The sequence below is a fragment of the Phyllosticta citribraziliensis genome (assembly GCF_038025025.1).
Source record: "Phyllosticta citribraziliensis strain CPC 17464 chromosome Unknown J3D65scaffold_1, whole genome shotgun sequence".
Taxonomy (NCBI): Eukaryota; Fungi; Ascomycota; class Dothideomycetes; order Botryosphaeriales; family Phyllostictaceae; genus Phyllosticta; species Phyllosticta citribraziliensis.
Window position 1 is genome coordinate 58,092 of NW_027117338.1, and position 22,442 is coordinate 80,533.

General features: G+C 57.3%; 10 protein-coding genes across 10 annotated transcripts; 7 read left to right on the forward strand and 3 right to left on the reverse strand.

Moving 5' to 3' along the window:
- Positions 1-128: 128 nt before the first annotated feature.
- On the reverse strand, positions 129-2,032 carry J3D65DRAFT_663278 (arginine-tRNA-protein transferase 1; the record flags this gene model as incomplete). The annotated part of the gene is made up of 5 exons (XM_066802651.1): positions 129-1,131; positions 1,183-1,305; positions 1,356-1,418; positions 1,504-1,579; positions 1,981-2,032. 5 exons carry the CDS (start codon positions 2,030-2,032, stop codon positions 129-131), a joined length of 1,317 nt encoding a protein of 438 aa, XP_066659225.1.
- Positions 2,033-2,412: 380 nt separating this feature from the next.
- On the forward strand, positions 2,413-3,494 carry J3D65DRAFT_1027 (NUDIX hydrolase domain-like protein). Its single transcript, XM_066793640.1, has 2 exons — positions 2,413-2,720; positions 2,794-3,494. The coding sequence occupies exons 1-2, from the start codon at positions 2,669-2,671 to the stop codon at positions 3,219-3,221; spliced, it is 480 nt and encodes a 159-aa protein (XP_066659226.1). The 5' UTR covers positions 2,413-2,668; the 3' UTR covers positions 3,222-3,494.
- Positions 3,495-4,110: 616 nt separating this feature from the next.
- J3D65DRAFT_608127 (40S ribosomal protein eS8) lies at positions 4,111-5,451 on the forward strand. The gene is made up of 4 exons (XM_066798547.1): positions 4,111-4,255; positions 4,530-4,555; positions 4,611-4,679; positions 4,730-5,451. The coding sequence occupies exons 2-4, from the start codon at positions 4,551-4,553 to the stop codon at positions 5,256-5,258; spliced, it is 603 nt and encodes a 200-aa protein (XP_066659227.1). The 5' UTR covers positions 4,111-4,255; positions 4,530-4,550; the 3' UTR covers positions 5,259-5,451.
- A 49-nt stretch (positions 5,452-5,500) lies between these two features.
- Positions 5,501-6,330, forward strand: J3D65DRAFT_1083 (uncharacterized protein). Its single transcript, XM_066793705.1, has one exon. The coding sequence runs from the start codon at positions 5,589-5,591 to the stop codon at positions 6,249-6,251; it is 663 nt and encodes a 220-aa protein (XP_066659228.1). The 5' UTR covers positions 5,501-5,588; the 3' UTR covers positions 6,252-6,330.
- A 163-nt stretch (positions 6,331-6,493) lies between these two features.
- J3D65DRAFT_643275 (uncharacterized protein) lies at positions 6,494-8,083 on the forward strand (the record flags this gene model as incomplete). The annotated part of the gene is made up of 2 exons (XM_066802077.1): positions 6,494-6,559; positions 6,602-8,083. 2 exons carry the CDS (start codon positions 6,494-6,496, stop codon positions 8,081-8,083), a joined length of 1,548 nt encoding a protein of 515 aa, XP_066659229.1.
- A 796-nt stretch (positions 8,084-8,879) lies between these two features.
- On the reverse strand, positions 8,880-9,619 carry J3D65DRAFT_1129 (uncharacterized protein). The gene has a single exon (XM_066793752.1). The coding sequence runs from the start codon at positions 9,484-9,486 to the stop codon at positions 8,941-8,943; it is 546 nt and encodes a 181-aa protein (XP_066659230.1). The 5' UTR covers positions 9,487-9,619; the 3' UTR covers positions 8,880-8,940.
- On the reverse strand, positions 9,620-11,397 carry J3D65DRAFT_1128 (uncharacterized protein). The gene has a single exon (XM_066793749.1). The coding sequence runs from the start codon at positions 11,277-11,279 to the stop codon at positions 9,753-9,755; it is 1,527 nt and encodes a 508-aa protein (XP_066659231.1). The 5' UTR covers positions 11,280-11,397; the 3' UTR covers positions 9,620-9,752.
- Positions 11,398-12,197: 800 nt separating this feature from the next.
- Positions 12,198-14,201, forward strand: J3D65DRAFT_1143 (uncharacterized protein). The gene is made up of 3 exons (XM_066793765.1): positions 12,198-12,436; positions 12,494-12,596; positions 12,651-14,201. The coding sequence occupies exons 1-3, from the start codon at positions 12,387-12,389 to the stop codon at positions 14,118-14,120; spliced, it is 1,623 nt and encodes a 540-aa protein (XP_066659232.1). The 5' UTR covers positions 12,198-12,386; the 3' UTR covers positions 14,121-14,201.
- Positions 14,202-15,374: 1,173 nt separating this feature from the next.
- On the forward strand, positions 15,375-16,423 carry J3D65DRAFT_1175 (uncharacterized protein). The gene is made up of 3 exons (XM_066793794.1): positions 15,375-15,728; positions 15,801-16,147; positions 16,210-16,423. The coding sequence occupies exons 1-2, from the start codon at positions 15,471-15,473 to the stop codon at positions 16,050-16,052; spliced, it is 510 nt and encodes a 169-aa protein (XP_066659233.1). The 5' UTR covers positions 15,375-15,470; the 3' UTR covers positions 16,053-16,147; positions 16,210-16,423.
- Positions 16,424-21,464: 5,041 nt separating this feature from the next.
- On the forward strand, positions 21,465-22,434 carry J3D65DRAFT_608159 (kinase-like domain-containing protein). The gene has a single exon (XM_066798548.1). The coding sequence runs from the start codon at positions 21,548-21,550 to the stop codon at positions 22,349-22,351; it is 804 nt and encodes a 267-aa protein (XP_066659234.1). The 5' UTR covers positions 21,465-21,547; the 3' UTR covers positions 22,352-22,434.
- Positions 22,435-22,442: the final 8 nt, after the last annotated feature.

Here is a 22,442-nt window from a genome sequence, read left to right on the forward strand (position 1 = left end):
TTTGGCAGTGTACCTCCGGCTTCCTCTTCGCTTGACAATCGCTCCAGGCAGGCACTTGTGATCAACGAGACGCTCATCCAAAGATGTACATCATTGGGCTTGAAGCATTCATCTAGACTCTCATCAACTCAACCAAGCCCGTTCAACTTGATGACCATCTCTCGTGCTACCTCTGGTCCAACTGCTGCCGCCATCTCAGCAAACACGCCCTTGATTGAATGATTGTCCATCACACTGCCCTGGTCCCACATGACAAGATCTTGCGTCTTGACAATCAGATTTGTCTGGTCAGGCCGCGGTATCAAGAGCTTCATCTCGTCCAGCTTGACCTGCTCCTGCAGCTCCTGGGCATTCAACACGCCTGGCACGCCAAGCTCAAGCACCGACATGCCCTCGTCGACCGCCTTGAATGCACTCACAGGCGAGCCAGGTGAAGATTCGTCACTTCCATCTTCCCGCATGGGCGTGTCACCGCCAACGTCGACTGGCTGGTCTTGCTTCCTGCTTCGCTCCTTGGACAGGGAGACGTACTTCTTCTTGTCCAATAGCTCGCGCAGCTCCCCTTCGAGTGGATCCCACTCATGTGTCTCCGGATCCAGTACAAACTGCGGTCGGTAGTCGCCCTTGTACCGCATCTTCTTGCAAGAGTGGATGTAGTAGCCCATGTAGTAGTACTGCAGTCCCAGCTCGTGGGCCAACGACGCCTCTCGCAAAGCGCTGATTTTGCCAAACGAGTACTTTTCAAAATCCGAGTGGTAGATGAAGTAGACGCCACTGACGGCATGAGGGAGCAAATCAAGCACGGCCATTGCAACCAGTCGCCCGTCTAGCCTGTAGCATTGGTGAAAAGATCCCAGCTGAACAGACAAATTGCCGTCTCCTGTTCGCCTCTGGAGACTCGAGTCGCAGAGGAACCGCTGAAACTGCCTGGAAGAAATGTCCTCGGGGTTGTCATGATGTACTGCTTGCTGGTAGTTGGAGTAAAGCTCAAACTTTTCGTCGGTGAAGCTGTCTCGCTCCAGAGTCACTTCGAATTTGTGAGCAGGCTCAGGGGGTGTCTTCAAAGTCGAGTATTCGGCCTCGTGCACAGCTTCGCCAAGATTGAACTCGTTGCGGTCGCGTGCTTTTTCCCTGGCGTCGGATCATGAGCTTGATGATCCTCGAGCGATGGCACCGTCTTACTCTTTGGACTTTCGGTATCGCTTCTTCGCTTCGGCAATGTACGCATCGCCAAGGACGAACCGATTCCAGCGGTTCTGAGCTTGCCGCTGATCTCGCGTGGCCCTGAACTCGGCTGCTGGAAGTCTTGAAAGGAATCAATACCGGCCGCGGTTTTTGATGATTCGCCGACTTACCGGATCGTGTAGTGAGGACAGCATGATCTCTTCAAGTCCGGTTTGTAGAGAAGAGTCCCCGATCTGCATTGAGCCGGATTAGCTCTGGCCTGATGATGGGACGGGAACGCCCGCAAAGAAGCGCATCCCACATGGTGTGGGGGATTACCTTCTCCATCCGCGGTCGATGAGGGCTTGGTAGTGTCTGACGTCGAGATTCCTGCTGCTGATGTAGTAGGAGGCGCCTGGAGAAGGAATCAACCGTCAGCCTCGGGGAGCTAATCAGGCTCAAGGACACGACGGGACGGCTGCTGAAAGCAAGTCGAATGGTCCAGCCAGCACACCAACGGCGGAAACGTGGGGGATCATCTCAGGGCGACCTGACGCGAGGATGGTGCATCACGTGATGGGATGCTGTCGAGACGTGACGGACGTGATGGACGCAGAACGGCGAGAATCATGGTGGTGGTGGAAAAGCTCACGCGAGTCTGGGGATCTCTGACTTGTCTCTTCATTTTTGCAGTATCCACATGAGCCCGTCGAGTAGCCTGGCGAGGGAAACGTCAGCCAAGCAGCGCGGGTGGCTTTTGGACCAGCCAGAGGCCCACGGGCCACGACGGCGGGCGATGAGTGGATTGCGGCTTACCGAGCGGCGTAAGGAACGAAACGGGAGCTGGGTCAGCGGCCAGGGCCTGCATGGCGGTCGGACGAGGGCGACGGGAGGTGAGGTGTCGTGGGAGATGGTCGAGCAGCGCAGCAGGCAGCGCAGCGCGGGAGCGGGCAGGAGGAGCAGAGGGGCGAGGCGGGGGATATGTACGCAGGCCGCGGACGATTGAGGAGCGAAGAGAGCAGAAGCATGTCTTGTGTGTAGTCGTTGGAGGGTTCGGCTGGCGTCAAGTGGTTGGCAGGACTCGGTGCGTCGTGTAGATCATGGCCGCCGCTTGGCGCCCTTCGTTTTTTGGACCCTGCCCTGCGCTGCCCCGTCAAAGACCACGGCTCGATGCGAAGCCGACTAACACTCTTCTCTGCCCACGATGCCTCTCTCCTTTCACTCCCCAAGGACTCCCGCTCTCCCTCAGCCCCGTCCTCCGCGGGACTGAGCCCCAACTCCCTCTGAACGCCGTCTCGCTCCCATCAAACCTGCCCAGACCTCCCCCTCGCCGTCGCCGTCGCCGTCGCCGTCGCCCACGCCGCCGACGTCCGTGTTTGCTCCGCTTCACCCAGCCTATTCTCAGGTCGCCATCGTCCGGCGTCCCAGGTTGCACGCGACCTCGTCCGCTCGTTACCGCACTCACCCCGCCGACACGGTTGCACACTCGTCACCGTTGGTCGACATGGCCCAGCAGAATCTGTCCATGCAGGCGCGCACCGGCCGCAGCAACCAGCGTACGTGACCTCGTCCATCATCTCAAGGCCCTGCGCGTGCGCCTCCGCCCGCTAACAAGTCTGTGTCTTGCAGGCTACGGAACCAATGGCGAACGTCTCGTCGCCGGCATCGTGCCCCTCTCCTCTGACAAGTACTACGTGCTCTTGATTCAATCCACCCGCCACGACACCTGGGTCCTTCCCAAGGGCGGCTGGGAAATCGACGAAGCCACCGCTCAAGACGCCGCGTGTCGTGAAGCTTGGGAAGAGGCTGGCATTATATGCAAAGTCACATATGATCTGGGCTGCATCGAGGAAAAGCGCAGCCCCTCGCAAATGACAAAGGAAGCTCCTCGTGCCATCTACCACTTCTTCGAAGCGTCGGTCGACAAGCTGGAGAACGAGTGGCCCGAATCCCACAAGCGGAATCGAAAGTGGTGCACCTACGCCGAAGCAGCGCAGGCACTCAAGGACCGCCCGGAGCTCTTGGCCGCTCTGAACAAGTCCACCATGCACCGGTAGCCTCGACTCACCTCGGTACCGTCGACTTTTTTGCATTCTCCTTCTAAAGCATTCGGGTTTTGGCTTTCGGCTCGACATAAAACGGCGGCTTGGTGGCATAGACTTGCGGTTTTCTTTCACATTGGCGTTTTTGCACGGCTGCAGAAGCTAGAAAAGAGCCGCCGGCTAGGTTGGAACAAGCCCTCGGGAGCACCGCTCCCATATCATCCACTCTCAACTCTAATACTCGCGGTGCCTGTGCCAGGGTACCTGCAGACATGGAGGATTCTGCAATGTGCAAAACTCTTCCTCCTTTTCGCACGTGATGCATCTGCGTCTGTTGAAGCTGACTGCAGGCTCATGGCGCTTCTGAAGATTACACGAAACCTTGCACCGTTGTAGCTGTAGGGATAATAACCATCAATCCCCGGGTTGAATATCACACCATCACGTCGGTGTTGAGCAATCTCAATATGCCAAGGCGGAATAGATTGGACATTTCTTCTGCCACGTCGACCAAGACGCATCACACGAGCAGCCTGCGTCGCTGGCGGCTACTTTAGCCCCGTAATGAAGAATTTCCGGGTTTGTCATCTTGGCAGGGCCGCAGGGCGGCCTTACGGAACTCTGTCTTGTTGCACAATTCCATCGCGGTCGAGAAGACCTGAGTGCCTGATGCACGTGTCGTCCTCGAATCCGGATGCCACGGCGGGACGTTTGAAAAAGACGTACCGCTGCGTTCCGAGGCACGTTGGGCAATACGAGCATGCGAGGACGGGACGGGCTGAAACTTGGGCGCTGCAATGTGAGAATCAACGAGAATTACGGTAGAAATGCACAAACATCATCTGCAGGCGAATACCTTACGTTAAACATGCTGGTCGGCGGTGCTGCTTCGCCAAGACATGTTGCGCCATCCGTGTTGGGACTAGCTTGGTTTAGCCGAGCAACCCACAATCCTCTCAGAAACTTTCCTTGGACGCACCATCGACGACACCAGCGACATCGCCCACCCGACCCCGACCACCCTCCACGGACGAAGATACGACAAGAAGGTTAGTTCTCGATGCGCTCCCGCTCGCTGCACGACTCGACTGCGACTTCACGATTGGATATTGGACGACGACGAACGAACAACGCCAGCCGGTCACCCACGCCTCGCGCCCTCGGCAGCCAGCAGCCATCGCAATGGAATTGGCAAGCTTGGGAACGGGTTGGATACGAGGCGGCTGGTCTGGATGGCTCTTTCGAAATCGACCAATATTCTGTGAACTCGGTGTCGGGGAGGCGGAGCTCAAGGACGAGAACAGACGCTAATTCGACATACAGTAATCTTCGACCGCCGCAATCATGGGGTATTTTGAAATCAGCTCCTCTACCTCTACAACGGACATGGCTGACATTCTGCAGTATCTCTCGCGATTCTCGTCACAAGCGCTCGGCCACCGGCGCTAAGAGGGCATACTACCGCAAGAAGAGGTATGCATAACCCGATCGCTCTGCTAAACCATGTCTGACATGGCTCGCAGGGCTTTCGAGAAGGGTCGCCAGCCGGCCAACACCCGTATCGGTGCCAAGCGCATTCACCTTGTGCGCACCCGCGGCGGCAACCGGAAGTTCCGCGCTCTGCGTCTGGAGGCGGGCAACTTCTCGTGGGGCACCGAGGGCATCTCGCGCAAGACGCGTGTCATCGTCGTCGCCTACCACCCGTCCAACAACGAGCTGGTCCGCACCAACACCCTGACCAAGTCGGCCGTCGTCCAGATCGACGCCGCGCCCTTCCGCCAGTGGTACGAGGCCCACTACGGCACCAACCTCGGCCGCAGGAGGCAGGCCAAGGCTGAGGCCGAGGAGGTCAAGAAGTCCAAGTCGGTCGAGAAGAAGCAGGAGGCCCGCGTCAAGGATCACGGCAAGGTTGACTCTGCCCTGGAGAAGCAGTTCGAGGCCGGTCGTCTGTACGCCGTCATTGCCTCGCGCCCCGGCCAGAGCGGCCGCGTCGACGGCTACATCCTCGAGGGTGACGAGCTCGCCTTCTACCAGCGCGCCATCAGGAAGTAGAGGCTTGGCAGCTAGCATGCGGGTTCTTTACGGTTTATGCGGGGTTCAAAATTCAATGGTCAATTGGGCATGAGACCACTGGGCTGCATGTCTCTTTCTGGGGGGGAAAGCTAGATATTCGATCCGGTATGACGAATACCAACAAAAGTCAACCGTCGGCACTTCCGATACCCTTTTCAAAATTCAAATTGTGAAACTGTTCCACTGTGCCAGTGGTGGACGGCTTCGACTGTGCTCTCACAAAGTTCTCGACAGCGCTTGTGGAGCTTCTCCACCTCGCCAGACCTTTGCTACTGAAGCTTCATTCCAATTCCCACGACACGAGTCTGGATGCTGGACATCTCACTTTGCAAACTCTCCCTTCCAAGTGCCTCCCCGGCACCATTTACCCTCTTGCGCATTTCCAGGCTGAATCCCACGTCCACTGACTCTGCCACAGGACCATTCGACATGTCGACACTGCGATTGGTCAACAGCCAACCGACACACGTCCAGAGACCGAAAGCCCTTTGGTCCAACAGTCAAGTCCCCATCAGCCCTGCCACAGTCTTTCGTCGAGTCAAACCAGCCAGTCCCTGTCCTGTCAGTCCAGTCAAGCCCCGGTCCGGGCCGTCCCTCCGCCGCAGCCAACCCTCCCATCCGCACCGCCAGCCAGTCCCCGACCACCACCTTCAATCTCCCTCTTCCTCCGCTCCCACGCAAACGCATCGCGCTTCTCCGAAGCAGCGAATGAGCCGTGTCGACTGCGTCTCGTTTGTGTGTCTTTGGTTCGATCAACGCATCATACTTCCACACGCGCATCACACATCCTGTGTCATCGCCCCAAGCGACGCAGCGGAAGCATGTCCCCTGGCGCGGAGAGGCTCGACGCGGTGCGTGACTGACTCCAGCCGCGCGCTCGCCTGCATGCTTGAGCCAAAACCGACCGCTCGAGCGGAACCTTTGGCCAAACAACCTGCCTTTCCTTCTCCATCGCCATCGCAGATCAACTGATCCCACGGCTGCCGACGATTAGCAGGAGCAGTGTCGTCGGCGTCCTGCAGCAGTCTGCTACGTCGACTCTAATGCACCCTTGACTGGACATCCACTGGGCCGTGGGTTGCTCGGCGGCTCTTGCGTACAAAAGAAGGCGGGTGGGATGTGTTGGAGCGATGATGAGAGTACCGCTCCTCGGACGCGCAGCAGACGGGCTCCTGTCTTCGACATTCATCGTCAGGCTACGCGCGGGATACGCCATGGTTTCCAAAGTCGACGTTGAAGAGACGGCGCGCGCAGCGTCTCCCACCACCGCGGAGCAGGAGGTGGACGAGGAGCAGCAGCCATGCGACGTCGCCTCCGAACAGTCGATTCAGGCCAACAAGTGGCATCGAGCAGCGTACACGGGCGCTCTCGTCTTCAACCTCGCTTCGTTCATACTCCCGGCTCTATACAGCACGCTGTCCAAGCTCTGGGTCGCCAACATCGACTCCTCCCTCGTCGTGACCACCGACGCCTACACGTACATCGGCGTCGTGGCCGAAGTGCTCAACGAAGGCCTCCCGCGCGCCGCATGGGTGATAATCGGAGACAAAGCGTCACGGCCGCTGGCCCAACGGCTCCAACTAACACACACGCTCATCGCCTTCCAGGCGGTCCTGGGGCTAGCAATGAGCCTCGCCTTCGTGGGCGGCGCAAAGGCCTTCGCGCGCGGCTTCGTGCCCGCCGACGTGCGCGCGCTGAGCATCACGTACGTGCGCATCGGGGCCTTCAGCGCCTTCAGCAGCGCCGTCGAGACGGCCGTGGCGGCGGCCACGCGCGCCCTCGACCGCCCGGACGTCCCGCTGCTCATCAGCTCGGTCAAGTTCGCCGTCAACATCGTGCTGGACCTGCTGCTCATCTCAAAGGTGCACGTCGGCGCGCACCGGCCGTCCGTCAATCTGCAGACTGGCATCCAGCTGGCGTGCAATCTGGCGTCGGCGGCCGCTGGACTGGCGTATTTTCTGTGGAGGAACACGCTCAAGTTCCGGAAGACGCGGAGGAGAACGACGACAACGAGCTTTGAGCAGGCAGGAGATGACACTCCGCCATCGACGCGGCCCAGCGCGCAAGCCCTCGCGATCCTCCTCCGCCCGGGCATCCTGACGTTCATCGAGTCGGCCATCCGCAACGCGCTGTACCTGTGGCTGGTGCACACGATCGTGTCCATGGGCTCGACGTACGCGACAGCGTGGGGCGTCTTCAACACGATCCGCTGGGGGCTCGTCATGGTGCCGGTGCAAGCGCTGGAGCAGACATCGCTCGCCTTCGTCGGGCACGCCTGGGGGTCCTGGCGCCGCAGCATCGGCGTGACGACGCGGCGGCCGGGCAAAGGGCGCTGCACGCCGTCCACGCTGCTCGCCATCACACGGCCAGCCCTCGTGTCGCTGGGGCTCGCCCTCGCCGTCGAAGTCCCGCTCTGCATCTTCCTCTCGACGCACGGCGCGGCGCCCTTCGCGCGCTACCTCAGCGGGTCGTCCGCCGTCGCGGCCGTCACGGCGCGCATGTGGCGCACGATCGACTGGTGCTACGTCTTCTACGCGGCGTCGACGATGCTGGTCACGGTGCTGCTCGCCACGCGCCCGCGCTGGTACCTCTACCAGAGTCTGGCCAGCAACCTGCTGTACGTGCTGCCGTGGGCCGTCGTCTGCCAGGCCGCGCACCTCGACGCCGACGTCGCCTGGACGTACCACCGGCTGGTATTTGGCGGCAGCCTCGTCTTCAGCTTCGTCGACGTCCTCGTCGTCGATGCGCTGTGGGCTTGGGCGCTGCTCAATGGGAAGATGCGCCTGGATGTGTTTAGGGGGTGACTTAAACGGACAGATGGATGGATCGGTGTTCGCGGAGTTCCGGGTGCGATTTTTTGGCATTTGTAGAGACGGAAAAGTTGCTCTGGGTATCCTCGTTTGGAATCCAGCGCGTAGATGGTTGGCAGATGCCCTTTCGTCAAATTGTCGGAGAAGGAAAGGTCCAAAATGTAGTACCAAATCCAACTCATCTGCAACAGTCAGCTCATATCCGTCGAAGTAAATTTGGGATCCATGTCAAGTGGGGAGCACACGTCAACCTGTGAGGGCGACCAAGAGCACTCGGCAGCTCTAACCTGTAGAAACCACAACAACTTATGCCACGACCCCTATGAGCGCGCCCTAATACATTGTAGCAGCAGCAGCAGCAGGAGGAGGGTATTAGTAAGATGTGAAAAGTAAGCTGAGCACCAACAGGGCTAATCACGTCAACACTAAAGTGTGGTTCGTTTATGTTCAAATTTGTTGGGACTCAGGATTAGAAGTGAGAAAAGAAGGGGAAAAGCCGCTGCCCGTCAAAAAAGGAGTAAGAGAAGAATAGAAGAGACCCCAAACAAACATTGAATCATGACTAACACATTCCGAAGGCTGGGGGGGAGGATGGGGGAGAGGAAGAATAAGAGAGAGAGAGAGAGAGACAGATGGCAGAGAACGAACACAACGTCCTTGGAAGTAAAGGAGGAGGAGGAGGAGGAGGAGGAGGACAGTGATAACAAGGCAAGAGTAGTCAAGGGATAGAAAATCCAGTCAACGCCAACCAAGGACACGGTTCCACTCGCTGCCATTCTGGCTTCCAACCATGGCCGCACACATGAATTGAAAAAACGCCAGGAAATGGGAGTACATCTCCCCTTTTCAAATTAAAACATGAATAAGAGCAGCCGTGTGACTATTGACCTGATCAGTAGCGGCCAATGTGGAAAGGGGAATATCCCATGGTACAAAAAAGTGTCTATAAGGAACTCCAAGGGAAAGGGAATGGTCCTCCCGTATGCGACTTGTGCAACTGCAGATGGGGTCTTTGAAAGGAATCCCCTCAAGTCTTGACTGTCTCGGACATGGATATTTAAGACCGTTGAGAATGTTTGGCAAGACATGCCGCTGTGGGTCTTGCAACCAGTAGTGACGGGATTATGTAGAGGAATGCCAGTCGATGATAAGGACAGGGCGGCATTCCGTGTCTGGTTCCGTGCAGATGCCAGCCGTGGCTGGCCTGATATGAGTGTCGAAGTATCATGTATGCTGGAACCAAGTGGAAAAGCAGAGGCAAGAGCATGGGTGGTGGTGAGAATACCTCTTCGGAGAAGATGCACGGGTCGACGCAAACGCAGGAGCGAACCGAGGGGAGGCGGTAAGGTCTTTATCGAAAGTCGCAGCTTGTCCAACAGTGTGCCCCGGTAGATCATGCCGGGTATTTTGCAAGCGTGAGACCCATGGGACTGAAGAGAGCCCCGGATATCTCTTCCTGCGGGGGCGCTGTGACTGTCTGGACCGTTGGGACTGGAAACCTGGACAAGGCCGCTGAGGGAGCAGAGCCAAAAGGTAGAGTTGGTACAGTACAACGTGCTGTTTCCGCCGGTGGTGTCGGGTACCAAAGAGGTCGAATATGGATGGCGGACATGAACCTCGACGCAATGATGGACGCGGCGAGCCACGGCTTCGAAAGGCGTCTTCAAGTCTCACCCAGAGCCTGACGCAGCATTTGGTTGCCAACTACCAGGTTCTCCAGAAATTTGGCTGCCTCGATGAGCATGGCGCTCTTGCTGAACCCACCCGCCTTGAGTCCCGGGACAAGCTCGTTGAGCGCGCCGAAGCCAACCTTGATGGCGTTGCGACGCTTTTGCTCGCTCAAGATGTGGTTACTACGCTTCTGCTCCTCGCTCAAGTTTTCGCGCCGTTCCTTCTGTGAAACCTTGCCCTTCTTCACAGGGCTCTCGGCTCCTGAGTCCCTCAACCTCTTAGCATTGCGGGGGCCGACGCTGAAAGAGGCGGCACGCTGACCGCCTGCACTGGTGGGTGTAGAGGAGCCGAGACGAGCGGTCGGAATGAGACCGTTCTCGGCAAGAGTGCGACGACGCTTGATGGGCCCACCGCCTGGACTTGCATTTTCAGAGGTTGAATCACCTCCGTCAGACACTGGGGCGCCTGGGTCGATAGGCATGAGGTCCACGAGCATGCGCTTGCGATTGGTAGGCTGTTTGACGTGATTAGCATCGTGGTAGCTCAAAGGTGCGCGTTTTTGAAGCGTAGGACTCGGCGGCTGCGTGTTGGGCTGGGTGCTCGGACCACTGCCCGCGGGCTGCAACACCTGCATGTCGCTCACCAGCCTACGTACAATGGCGTCTTCCGTCTGCGTCGTCTTGGAATCCGGGCGGAAGCCGTTGTTGTTGAAGTTGGTGTCGGAACCGAATTGCGGAGGAGGGCGGGGGCGGACAGGCACGGATGTCGTGCCGTAGTAGGGATGGCTTTGGGAGGGTGCGACACTGCGGCCCATGGTGAAGAAGTTGAGGACGGTCGTCGGTGCGCCGTCATCCGCAGACGTGGCAGGAGCATTCGTGTGGTGGTGGTCGGCCGTCGAGGTAAAGGGTGCAGATGCCGGAGGGCTCGGCAGGCTGGCGCCTGGCATCGAGGTAGGATGAGGTTTGCTGAGAAAGGTCATGTCATGGGGTTGTGAGCTCGACATGAGAGCCGTAGCAGCGCCAATGACTTCGTCGGACGCGCGGGTTTGCATGCTGCCATTGCGCGGCTGCATGTAGTGATTCACGGGGTGGTGATCGATATGGCCAAACATGGCTGCGTTGTGGGAGGGTTCTGTGACGGTGCCATGAAAGGTCGGCGCCGAGTCCATGAAGTTGAAACCACCAAAAGAGTCTGTAGGATGATGATTTGAAGGTCCAAAGTCATGATCTGAAAAGGTAAAGTTGTTGGAGCCCTGGTTGAAGGGACCTTGGTCAAAAAAGTCCTGGAGCTGACCGAACTGGAGGTCATTCAGCAAGCCCGGGCCTGGCGCTTGGACATTTTCAGCAGCGGCAGCATAGTCGACGTCGCCTGGAAAATTGCCCATCATCTTGTACGCTGTCTCGTCCAGGACCTTGGGGTCGGTGTAGTGGTACCCGTAGATGTTTTCATCCTTGCCGGGCACCTGGTTGGAGCTCATTCCGAAATGACTAGCCGGCGGCTGGTTCACGAGCGCCAACATGAGGTCGATGTTGGATGCGGGTGTAGTGTATGTTGAGTTGAGCAGAGGTCGACGGCAGGGTTATACGCGGGTGCCGGTCGAGGTGGGCGTTTTCATGGCGGGACGAGGTCCGATTGCAGACGGAGAGGTGCAGACGAGGACCGACAGAGTGGATGACAAGTCGTGTCTCGTCTACGGGCCGGCCGAGCATGGACGACGGATGCTTCAGGAATTGCGGGAGCTTAGCAGGCTAAGCGGATGGTGTCGAGGGCGGCGGACTTTGGGGTGGTGACGGAGGCGGAGGTCTGGGAAGAGATGGGTAGAAGAGCAAATGTTTTGGAGGCCAAGACGTCGAGGGCGAGATGGAGCAGGCCGGGGTGGTGGGCCTGGGATTGTTCATGCATCCCAGCGGCGGGCGGCGGGCGGGCGGGCAGTCGAGGTCGTCGAAGAAGAAGTCGGAGTCGTGGTCGAGGTGAGGACGACGGGACCGGGACTGGGACTGGGACTGGAGGTGAGCGAGAGGGAAGCGGGCGCATCACATGTCAAAATGCACCTCAGGCAGGCACACTACTCCAGCACCGAAATGCCCCCAGCCCCAGCCCCAGACAGACCTCGCCCTCGACCTCGACCTGACCTCGACACCACCCACCCCTGCCCACCACGGCACCAGCACGACGACTGCAATCTGATAATTTGGATTCCCATTTCTTCCCTTTCTGATTCTGGCGCGCGGCCCAGTCCCTTTGCATTCTGTTCGCCAGGGGACCGACCTATCGTTACCTCCACCTCACCTCCTCGCCGTCGTCGTCAGCGTTTCACCACGCCGCCGTCTGCTCCAGTCTGCTCCTACCTACATCGAGTCGACTCGACTCGGCCTAGTCCTGTTCGAGTCCCAGGTCCAGAGAGAGCGAAAACGAAGACGACGACGACAACCTCACAAAAGTCGATGCCCTCCGGCCGAGGCCTCCCCCTGCTCGCTCTCCGCACTGCCGTGTGACCTCATGCCTGTCTGGTCAATGTCCAAAACTCCCTCCAGGAGACCTGACTCCTCCTCTGTCGAATCTGAACGCGCCAGGCGACCGAGCCTCGGTGTCTCTCTCCTCTTTTCCCAAGCAGCAGCATCAGACTATGGCCGCTGACCGCCATCCGTCTCCGCCGCCGCCGCAGCTGCTCGCGCCGTGCGTCTCGTGGCTCTGGTACCGCCCGATACCTTGCTGATTAACAGCTACCCGCAGGATCCTCAGGGCCTACCTGCTGGCCTTTGGTTCGACCGCCGGTCCCCGCATCGCATCCCTCATCCTTGCGCTGCTCCCCCACAGTCCGAAGCATCCCCAGAACGTAAGTGAGATTGCCTTTTGGCCTTTCGACTCGCTGATTGCTCCCAATTTCAAGCTCACCATTAAGCTGTGGCAAGCTCTGAAACAAAGTGCGGGATGGAACCGCTTCCCTGCTTTTTGCGCAATCCTGGTAGGCGGCTCTCTAGCATTAGAGGGACCGTTGCGTTCCCTTGGCCATTGGATTCCATCTAACCGACGCCTCTGCCTACGCCTCGCTACCAAATTTCTCTCGGCCACAGTTGCTGCCAATATTGGCTTCAATCTGCTTAACAGCGAGCCAAGCGCTCCTCTGCCCTCCCAAGACGGTTCCGCCGCTCCGAAACTCAAGGAGACTGGTCAATATGGAAATCTCCGAGGATTAGATCCGACTGGAGCAACAGACGCCCCTCCCGTTGCCGCAGCCAGCGCCGAGACAGTTGCTATCGAGCGCGAAGATGACCTTTCTTGCGACTTTCGTGCCACGGTAAACCCATCGCTGCCACCCCTGCCGGCCAGAGACGTCTACCGGGCCCGTTCGCTGCAGCCGTTGGCCGGCAAGACGATTGATCTCACCCTCTTTGCCGCAGTACGCGCTCTCGACATATGTATTGCTCCCGTGGTCGCAAAGCGCCGGAACACGGCCGCTCGCATTGTTGCGACGTCGTCCAACACGGTCCTATTCGTCCTGTCCTGCTACATCATCATGCGTGCCTGGTTCTACGCGCCCAATCGTCTCCCGCGCTCCTACAATCGATGGATCTCATCGGCTGCCCAGCTCGACCCACGACTGCTCCTTACCCTAAGGCACGCGCGCTACGGGCACTTTAGGTACGGCATTGAGACGGGCATCGGGCCCCTACTAGGCACCATGTGCCGGGACTACGGTCTCCCCTATGAGTGGGGCAACCCGGCAAAGACAATACCAATTCCCTGCGAGCTAGTCCACCAGGGCGTTGGGCCAAGCTGCGAACACCACTTTGCCCACCGCTTCGCCAAGGCCTGGCTCTTTGCTGCCAAAATGTACGTCCCGTTGCAACTGCTCGTGTGGGCGCAGCGGTACGCCATCTCGGCGCGCCACGGCACCGCTGCCAAAGCCGATGCTCTAGTGAAGGCACTACGCGAAGGCGCCCGCTCCTCTGCCTTTCTCGCCGCCTTCATCTCGCTCTTCTACTACGGCGTCTGCTTGGGTCGCACGCGACTCGGGCCCCGCGTCTTTTCGTCCAAGACTGTCACGCCGCAAATGTGGGATGGCGGACTTGCCGAGTCGGTGGGCGCGTGGCTTTGCGGATGGTCCGTCCTGCTCGAGAAGCCGCACCGGCGCACCGAGTTTGCCTTTTTCGTCCTGCCTCGCGCGCTGGCTGTCGTGATGCCGCGCAGGTACGAGAGGAAGTACCTGGGGCGCGAGCGTATTGCCTTTGTCTTGTCTGCGGCCGTCATCATGACGGCGGCGGGCGAGAAGCCTGAGCTTGTACGCGGCGTCTTAGGACGCGTCTTGTCCGGCATTTTGGGGACCGGGCACAAGAGGAGGCCGGCGGTAGAGGTATAAAGCTCGTCCCCTATTAGAGGATTTGCACGTGTTGCAGGTGTGTTTTTAAGGACTGGCTGAATCTATTGTATTGCTATACTCCCTGTAACACCAGGAACATCTATAGATAAGGCTCTTTTCTCGCGAAGAGACGTGGTCACGCTTTTACATATAATGTGGTAGTCACGCAAGCAGCCCAGGGCACAGTAAGGTACCGGTAGACCCACGGCAGACTGACCCACTGCGGCACTCACTCCCCCTGGCCCCCTTTCTCCTCTCCCGTCCTGGGCTGGCATTTGGCATTAGCTCATACCGCACTCTCTAACCAGCACGCGATCGTATCTAAGATAGCGAGAGCGAGTACGCTAGGCGAGTGGTGGTAGAAACCTATTGAACCGGCGACCAACACCAATACCATCTTGCCCATGACTACCACCATGCGATGGCAACGCAAGGCACCTAGACTGCTGCCGTTGTCGCTTCGCGCAGTCATTCGACCTGCTTCTGTCTGACTCGCGGCAGCTCTAGCATTGTGCGGTAGCAGACGCGCCACGCGCTGTATGCACAACGGAGTACGGCAAAAACACACATATCTCGATCTCGCCCGTACAACCTTACCAACGTCCTAAACCACAATCGCATCCTTCCGCGTCGTTTGCCGTCCTATCTAGCTAGCGTCGCCGTCGGAACAATGCTGGTTTACCGCGTGCTCTGTTACTGGCTGGCTGGCTGGCTGGCTTGCTGGCTGACTTTACATGAGCCACCTGCGCTGCAGTAGATACATGTATGTGTACTCACTGCTCGAAAGTACGGCACTTACAGTAGAGCGTCCCGTAAATGAGTACCGGCAGCTTAGCTACGTCTGAGTGGCATCAACTGCTGTGCGGCACTTGTCAACAAACGGCACAGTCAGGACAATCGGCACACGCTCCCGCAGAAAGTTGTTCGTCTGCACGCACTGCATGTACTGTATGTACAGTGTGTACAGTGCAGCAGCATGTACCCCGCACGCCTGCACGTCTACCTGCCTACCTACCTACCTACCTGGCAGCAAGACATCAGGTCAAATCATCTCTTTACCTTGTCCCTACCGCCTGGCTGCCTGGTTGCCTGCCGCCCGCCTGCCAACTCAGCCCTACGCAAATGAAGCCACGCGGCGGCCGGCCCAGGGGCGAATGACTCGAGCAAGAGGGCCGGCCGTCACCATCGCTCGATCTGTCGGCTCTTTCCTTTTTGGATGAAGGTGCTGGGGTGTTTGTCTGCGTGTCTGCTTGTTTGCTGGGAAGAGGGGGGAGGGGAGAGGAAAGAGAGGTTTGCTTGCTTTCGCTGTTGCGAGAGATGAGAGGGGGGGATGGATGGTTGACTTGACGGATGACTTGCTTTCCACGAGTGAGCGTTGGATGGTGGAATGGTACTTCTGCGTTGCTTGTTGGGCGCAGATGCACAGCGAGAGAAGGAGGAGGAAAGAATCGTGCGCCGCGCCATGCCATGCCATTGCGCCAACACCGCCTCAGCCATTACCCCCTCTCTTCTCTCGACTTTTCTCCCCCTCTTTGCGCATGCAAAAGACGCATTTCCCTTACGGCCGTTGGCAGGGAAGGTCGCGGTGGAGTGGTTGCAAGCAGCCCGGTAAGGTAGCGCCCGCCCGCCTGCCCGCCGCCAAGCCCTCGACCGACGCCCTGACCTGACCTGACCTGACAGCACGGCTGGAAGACTGGCGAAGAGAAAAGTTGGCTGCCCTGGGGTGCGGGCGTTGGTCGAGGAGGGAGGAGGGCGGACGAGATAGCGCACGTCATTCGTCGCATCTCGATCTCAAACACCGCGATCCATCGTCCATCAGGTCGCGCGTGGGTCGGTTGGGTACTACCACGTAAGCAAGTGCCCTACCGTCTGGGTTTCCCGTTCCCGTTCGCGCTTCGCGTCGCAGCAGCGGGCGGCGGCGGCGGTGCGTGACGTTGTGTTGCGGGGAAAGACGGGACACTTGTCTAGCGGCGGGAGCGGAGAACGAGGCGAGGCGAGGCGAAAAGTCTACCTACGTACCCCGTGGGGTAAGTGGTCGTACCGTTACCCCAGAGGAACCCCAGACGAAAAGGGTGACTGACTAGTGAAGGAAAAAAGAGAGAAAAAGAAAAGGATAGGGCGGCTCGGTCCTTGTCGTCGTGCTGTTTTTCTTTGCGACCCCACAACACCACTCACGCGGTACCTGCCTGGCTACATTCCTTTGCCCGCTGCAGCAGTCGTGGCGGGCAGACACACACCCACTGCGCAAGGCCAACCGCCGCGGTACTTTACTCGTGGAGGAGGGGCTGCCCCTCGTTTTCACCTGCTTTTGCCTGCCTCTGCGGTAGATGGGAGATATTTTCTGTCGAGAAAACCTTGCCGTCGCGGGCTCCGAGAGCAAGCGACACAGTCTGGAATGGTTGGCTGAGCATTTTCTGTCCTGTCCTGCCCCCATCTTTGCCTTTTTTTCTCTCCTCTTCTCGTCCCGCATGCTACGTGGTGCTCGGTTTGCTGCCATGGGTATCGCGGTCGGACTTGTGGAAGTTGGTCAAGTGTGGGCAGTCATGCTGTGGGCGAGTTGACTGCCCTGTTTGTCAGCGGTAGGCTGTTTGCCTGCCCTTTAGACTGCGGGATGTGCGCCGGTTTCTTTTCTCTTCGTCCTGGCTTTGACTTTTGCTCGATTTTCGTGGCTCGACTGCAATTGACGCGCCTGCGCGTTTCGTCTGAGAGGACCGCTGCATTCTCAAACTCGACCGACATGAACAACTCAGAAGAGAGCTCAACGAATAGGATACAATGTGCAAATCCGCAGAAGCTGCGTGACACTGACAGGAAAGGCCAGTCTTGCAATGCCGTCATAGGCGACGCAATGACCTTCCTTGCGCTCGGCACTCTTTCGCCAACTCGCACAACTCGAGCATCAAGACTCAGCAAGGGGGTAAACGACGAGAAAGGAGACTGTAAGGAGAGGAAACCCCGCCCGCAGTACCTCAAACGTTTGACATCGGTAGGAGCCAAGACGCGCCGCGCCGTCCGTCGTCTGCGCCAGCAATCCGGGACTGCCTCCGCGCCAGCTAACACTGGCACGTACGCGCATAAAGAATCCAGAATCCTCCTCATCCTTCTCCTCTTTTCTCAGAATGGTGGGAGTGCCTTCTGTCTCCGAGCCTTGTCAGGCGAGCATCGCGTTTGACACGCGAGCGAGCGATCACAGAGCGCGGCCCGTGCCACCCACCCACCAGCGGTAGTATCAGCGCCAGACGTCTGGGACACAGCACGCGACGGCGGCGCTGGTAGCCGGCTGGTGCGCACATTGCCCGTTCCAGTTGTCTTCTGTTCTTCTCTCCGTTTCTACCATGCCCACGCTCTTTCTCAGCCGAGGCGCTTGTTGACCACCACCTCAACGCACGTCCTGTGGGTTACATGGCCGGGACGAACGGGAGGCTCGAAACGAAACAGCCTGCTCCAGATGGACGGCGGGCCGTGATCCGCCTGGGGCTTTCGCTTTCGCTTTCGCCGCCGTGACTCCTTCTCTTGGCTGTGATGGTGACGTTGGCAATTCTGCGTGTTGCTGTCATGTCAACTTCACGTCGCCCCCGTCAGTCAGTGTTGCACGTCAGCGAGGAAAGACAGCGGCCGAGACGGCGCCGTTTGGACCTGGCTTCGCACGAAGCATGTTTCTCGGTGCATCAGTCAAGCACAAAGACCTTTGCGGCCGAGGCGTAGCGCTTCGCGCTTGACGTGATGGATACACGGTGGTTTTGCGGCAGAACGAGCAGGCCGCAGATGAGCGGACCAACGACGAAAGCCAAGCGCAACATGGGGCTTTCCGAAAAGGACAGACTGTGTTGAAGCGAAGGCAGAGTCGTGTTCCGCAGATGCAAATCAACGTGGACGTTGAGAGTCGAGGTGAGGTTGAAAAGCAGTGCAGGGGCTGGCGGCGCCCAGCGTTTGTGATTGGTGCGTTTAGCGCGCTCTGCCCTGCAAGGGCACCAAAAACCTGGCGGCGATCTCATGAGCTCAATCTGACGACAACAGAACACAACCACCAGTCCAGCAACCTCGGACAATCGACCATGTCAATTCGCTACGTGAGCTAAACGTAGGTTATCGCCAAGACTACGCACAATCACAATCTTCCTCCGTACGGACGTAGGGCAAACATTCAACAAGACCCAATTCCAAATCTCCAATATACCTACGTCTCAGCAAGACTTGGTCCAGGAGAAAAACCTAACGACCCACTCAATTCGTTTCTCTTATTTCTAGTCTCCTTCCTTCGTTCGTTCTTCCCCACACTCCCTACAACGCACCATGTCTCCCGCCGCCACGCACAGCACAGCGCGCGTCGCGCCAGCGGCCGCTAACATATCTGACATCAATGCCGCTGCTGTCAAGCTGCCGCGCGTCCTCTCTATCTCTCCCTCTCTACTGCTGCGCTCGTCCTCCAATTTCCCCATCTCTTTTCACCATTGCCATGTCTATTTCACCATCCGCCGTTTAGTGTTTCCCATCTCATCCTGCCGGCTGCATCGCCTTCCGGTCTACGTTCAGAAATCCATGGATGGTGGAAACAAGGCGACTTGTCTGCATTCAATGGCTAGTGGCTTCGGCTGTGGGAGACGGTAGGCAGCGGATTTAATATGCTGCCCGAAACGGGTGCGAAAGCGGATTTGTGCTATGAAATTTGGGCATGAAGGCTCCGTGTCTGCGGCGCCTACTTGCCTTGGGAGCATGATCATGTGCCTCGTACTTTCCGCTGTATGAATGGACAAGATCGTTTTGGTCGTCCGTCGGAGCTGGAAGATGCAGCACTTCGGCCTCGAGCGTCACCATACACTGAACCGCTGAGCGCTCGAGCTGCTGGGGAAGCCAGAAAAGGATGTACTGTTGTCGATTTGATCCTCGTTGAAATCGTCAAGTTGTACTACTGTTGCAGTGTTAGACAACAGTGGTTTTTTTGAAAGGGACAACGCCGTGCAAGGCAATCTTCCTCCATCCTGGTGTTTTCCGTCACTGCAACTTTTGCACAGCACTCCGCCGTCGGTGTCATGTCGGACCTAGCATGCCATCCATGTCGCTTTCGTGTTGCAATTCCAGTGTGCCCGAGAAACTCCAGGGCGTTGAAAGGGCGTTTGGAGGTGGCGGGATGTATGGTCAACGATGAAGTTGCCTGCTGCCCTCCCAGCCAACTTGAACAGAACAGTAAAGTTGACATTCCGACAATGCCCTTCTCGGCGTCCTGTTTGTTGTGTCGAATTAAGCAATGTATTTTGGTGGAAGTTCGATTTCGATTTTGCTTGGGTAAAACTCCTTGCGCAGGATAGTGCAAGTCCTACACTTTAGCGGTGACGGAATCGACAACTGCTGTCATTCCTCATCTTTTTCTCATTGGACTGCGCGCTTCTGGGTGTTGCGCGTCGTCGTATCGCTACGTTCGGTGTAAACGCTTGTTGGCTTCGACGACTGTTGGGTTGGTCCACCACATTCCTCCCATGGAATGCAGCGCGTACCGACTGCGCCGTACCAACCGCATCTCTCACGAATGAAAGCCATTCTATAATGTTCTACGCTTGTGTCTGGGGTTGGGGCAGCCAATCCGGCGCTCGGCGTGGCCTGCTCTGCTGTCCTTCTCGCTTGCAAACGCCGATGCCCGCGACTTTTCTACCGCCACCAACACTCTCTTCTCTCCAGATATGCTCGATACAGTATGATCTGTCCGTCCCACAACATGCCGTCGACTTCGATTATGCGCGTAGCAAATGATGAGCCTCATCACACAGCATAGCTTCCTTGGCAAGTCATTTCTGGCCCATCTCTCATGTACTGCTCACATCATCGAGCCATGACTTGCTGATCATCGGCGTTCGCACATTTATGAAGCGCTGTCAGCTCCGGGGCCAACATGCAGATGGCGAATCTCCATCCTCATCACTTCTGTCCTTCGCGCCTCACTTGCAGCCTCCGTTTCTAAAACTTGCTCCTGGAGTGACACGACTATTTGGGCCATGACTTGTCTGCCAGCCATTGGCACCGTCCTGATTCTCTTCAGCAATTCCGGGAGATGTTGGTCCGGGATAGCTGCAAGAAAAGTCTTCCTGACGCTGGCTGGTCCAATCTTTATGGTCCCGTCATGAAAACTCTGACAAGGCGATCAATATTGGCGCCCGCATGCAAACATTCTGGGCCAAAGAAACCAAAGACCTCCAGGAAAAGATCTGTGCCTCAAGTCCCAACTCTCCACCCACCTTGATGCGATAGACAAATCCTGGCAAGACTGCGCAGGCAAGTCGACAGTTTGGTACGCGCGCCGTGTGTCTCTGTTCGTAACGGAACCGACGTTGGACTTCTGGTCAGGTATATAATTGTCTACAATCTCCGTCAGTTACTCTGCTTCATCACAACCCTCGACAGCTCCTCAGCAAGCTTCAATACCATCCGCATTCGCAGTCAGAATCACGCTCAAGTTTCGGGGATTCAAGCTGATCCGTGGACAGGAAAGAAATCTTCTCAACAATCGCCAAAATGTGCGAAATTCACCATATCCCTACGAAATGGGCGGCCTGCAAGGAGAAAATCAAGCACGTGAAGGACGATGAAATGGAAGTTCCGTGCGGCAAAAATTGCGAGGACAAAACCCACAAATACAACATGGGAAATGCCACTGTCAAGACTCCGGGCGCAAAGTGTCCCATGTGTCCGACTTGATCAAGGCGTAAGTTATTTCCAAGTCACCGACCGACCAAGAAGTCACAGGGGCTGACCACACGAAGCAACAGCGCGCGAGGTCTACTCGCGAGGAGAGAGGAGGAACGGCAAGAAATCTGAGTTTTCGATGGACACTGTTGGCCCTTGGAGGTTACTGGACAATGTGAGATTTCCGGGCAGATCGAACTCTTCACGATGCTGGGAAACGGGTGTTGCAAGAGATCCTCGCACAGACTTCCGTTCGTGTCGAGACGAGGAGCATTGGATCTGGAGAACATACAAGAAACAGTAGAGGAAGCTAGCTCACCATGTGGTCACTCATTTACAAATGACATGAGTTTGAGTCGCTCCATTCTTTGCCAATATGCTTGCTCTGATGAACGCCTTCGCGTCAAGGATGAAGACCTTTGATCTGTTCTATTAGCATGAAGCAGAAGGTTTCGTTCCAGAAATGACCTGGAAAAGAAAGGCTTCAGGGTGGAACGATATTTCAGAATCGTACTCTTGATGGTTGCCTATCAAGATTCCGTGGACCTATCTTTTTGATGGAGTCGATTTCGTGTAATCCGGATAACACTATCGATGAGTAAGCTTCCTGCAGGTTGGGGTCGCGATTATGAGGGCGCTTCGCCGCTTCACATTTTTGCCGCGGGCGCTTAGCCGTGACTGCAACACACAACCCTCAGCATACGTGGAACTCCACCGATTCGCGACGAACGGCGTCTTTGCTTCTATCCGCAATGTCTGACCCAGAATCTAGGGGTCGCATCATTCGTTTCTGGTACCCTGGAGATCCAGATAACCGCATTGTCAAACACGGCGTCACCACTGGAGGTGACTACTTCATTGGTTACGTCGATGAGACCACAGTCCTAAAATTCCCACATTTCAAGGGAACTCCTCAATCCATGGAAAATCTCCAAGTCGAGAGGCAGATTTACGAACGCGTCGGAAAGCATCCCCGCATCATCGAATACAAGGGATGGCATAAGGACGGCCTGTTGCTAGAATATGCGCCCAACAAAAGCCTCAACTGCTTCCTGGCCGACAGCCCTACCCTTTCAAAGCGGGAGCGGCTTCGGATTGCAAAGGAGACGGCCGAGGGCGTTGACTTTGTCCACAAAAACAACGTTCTCCTGCGCGACATTGCCATGCGCAATATCCTCCTTGATGCCGACCTGCACGTTAAGCTGTGCGACCTGACAGGCCAGCTGCTGGGAGACGACGGCCAAGTCATTGCAAAAGGCCACGGCTGGGAGGACTTCGACGCCATGAAGCCACGCGCGGACACGCAGTATGCCGACATAGTCACCGACCTTTTCGCTCTCGGTACCACTGTTTACAAGATCATGGCCAGTCAAGGACCTTTTCCTGATACGGATGATGATGAAGAGCTAAAGCGACGCTTTGAGCAGAGACGGTATCCGGAGCTCGATGAGAGGTTGGGCGGCAAAGTCGTCTGGGGCTGTTGGGACTCCTTGTACAAGTCGGCGAGCGACGTTGCCAAAGATTTGGAAAAGCTGGAGCAGGCGTCTCTAGAGTAGCAGAGCAGATTAGAGAACCAGCAAAAAGCAAGACTGGTTCTGAACACTTCCCATCTATAGCATATTCAATCGAATGTCTCGAATTTCACAT